This window comes from Acanthamoeba castellanii (genome assembly GCF_000313135.1).
Source record: "Acanthamoeba castellanii str. Neff unplaced genomic scaffold scf7180000084770, whole genome shotgun sequence".
NCBI lineage: Eukaryota > Discosea > Longamoebia > Acanthamoebidae > Acanthamoeba > Acanthamoeba castellanii.
In genome coordinates this window covers 895971-896964 of record NW_004457532.1, presented here as the reverse complement: position 1 = coordinate 896964, position 994 = coordinate 895971, and the positions used below count along the sequence as shown (strand labels likewise).

At 64.0% G+C, this 994-nt stretch overlaps 1 protein-coding gene across 1 annotated transcript in view; it reads right to left on the bottom strand.

Moving 5' to 3' along the window:
• ACA1_267900 (brefeldin A resistance factor, putative) overlaps nt 1-994 on the bottom strand; it is a gene marked incomplete at both ends in the record, with an annotated part of 3697 nt that continues 2703 nt past the window's right edge. Inside the window, 4 exons of the mRNA XM_004341527.1 lie at nt 1-96; nt 214-317; nt 483-621; nt 745-882. Of these exons, the coding sequence (XP_004341575.1) occupies nt 1-96; nt 214-317; nt 483-621; nt 745-882 (477 nt within the window). The remainder of the gene's footprint in view (nt 97-213; nt 318-482; nt 622-744; nt 883-994) is intronic.

The following is a 994-nucleotide window of genomic DNA, read 5'->3' as shown; positions in this document are numbered from 1 at the left end:
TTCGAGGAAGCTCCGAAGAGCAAAGATGAAGGGGGTGCCGTGGAGCTCGAACAGGCCAGCATACGACTTCAACACGCGCTGGTTGAACTCGTTTTCCTACGCACGACGCACGCAACACACGGCACGCACGCGGGAATAAAGAGTTCAGCGGCAGGCGTCACGGGGAAGCACGAGGCGCACGCGGAAGAAGGGACGTCAAGCGGGATGGGTCACCTTTCCGAGGTATTGGCCGACGGAGGCCTTATCGAGGCCGGGCGTGTTGCGCAGGTAGAGCGCCATGCTCTGCTCGTCGAGCGGATCGGGCAGCAGGTGGTACTCTGTCGCATGGCGGCAAAGCAGCGGCGGCGTCAGTGAGTGGTGGATGGTGGTCAAGGTCAGTGGCGCTGCCCGCAGTTATGGGGCACACACGGCAGCAGCACGCAGATGGACGGGCGTGGCATCACGCGTGTGCACCACGTGAGAGATCGATGATGGTAACATACCTTGCAGGAACGGGATGGCCTCCTTGGCGCGCGGGGTGTGGGCGGCGTCCGTGGCGGGCGGGTTCCAGTGCTCCACGCTCATGAGCAGCAGGCGCTTGATCTGCTTCCTCTTGGCCAGCTCCTCGGCCGAAATGGGAGGCTGCTGGATCAGTCGCGTTTGCGCGCCAAGGTTCGATCGATTCATCAGCAGCGGCTGCCAACACGGCAAACACACCTCTCCGGGAATGCATCCGGGTATTGGGGGGGAGGGACGGGGCGTTACCGAGGGAAGGGCGGGGTGGTGGTGGGGGTGGTGGTGAGAGGGCTTGCAGCGGTCGGCGAGGGCATGCATGAGGGCGAGGAGGCCTTCCAGCGACAGCACGTGGATTGTGTACAGGGCGCCGCTGACGGGAAAGGAGTTCTGCGGGTGGGTGCGTGCGAGAGAGAGAGGGGAAGCCCAATGGCGCGCGGCAGTCAGCAAAGCACTTTTGTGCCCTGGATGGAGTCCAGCAGGAGGAGGAGGAGGGAGGAGG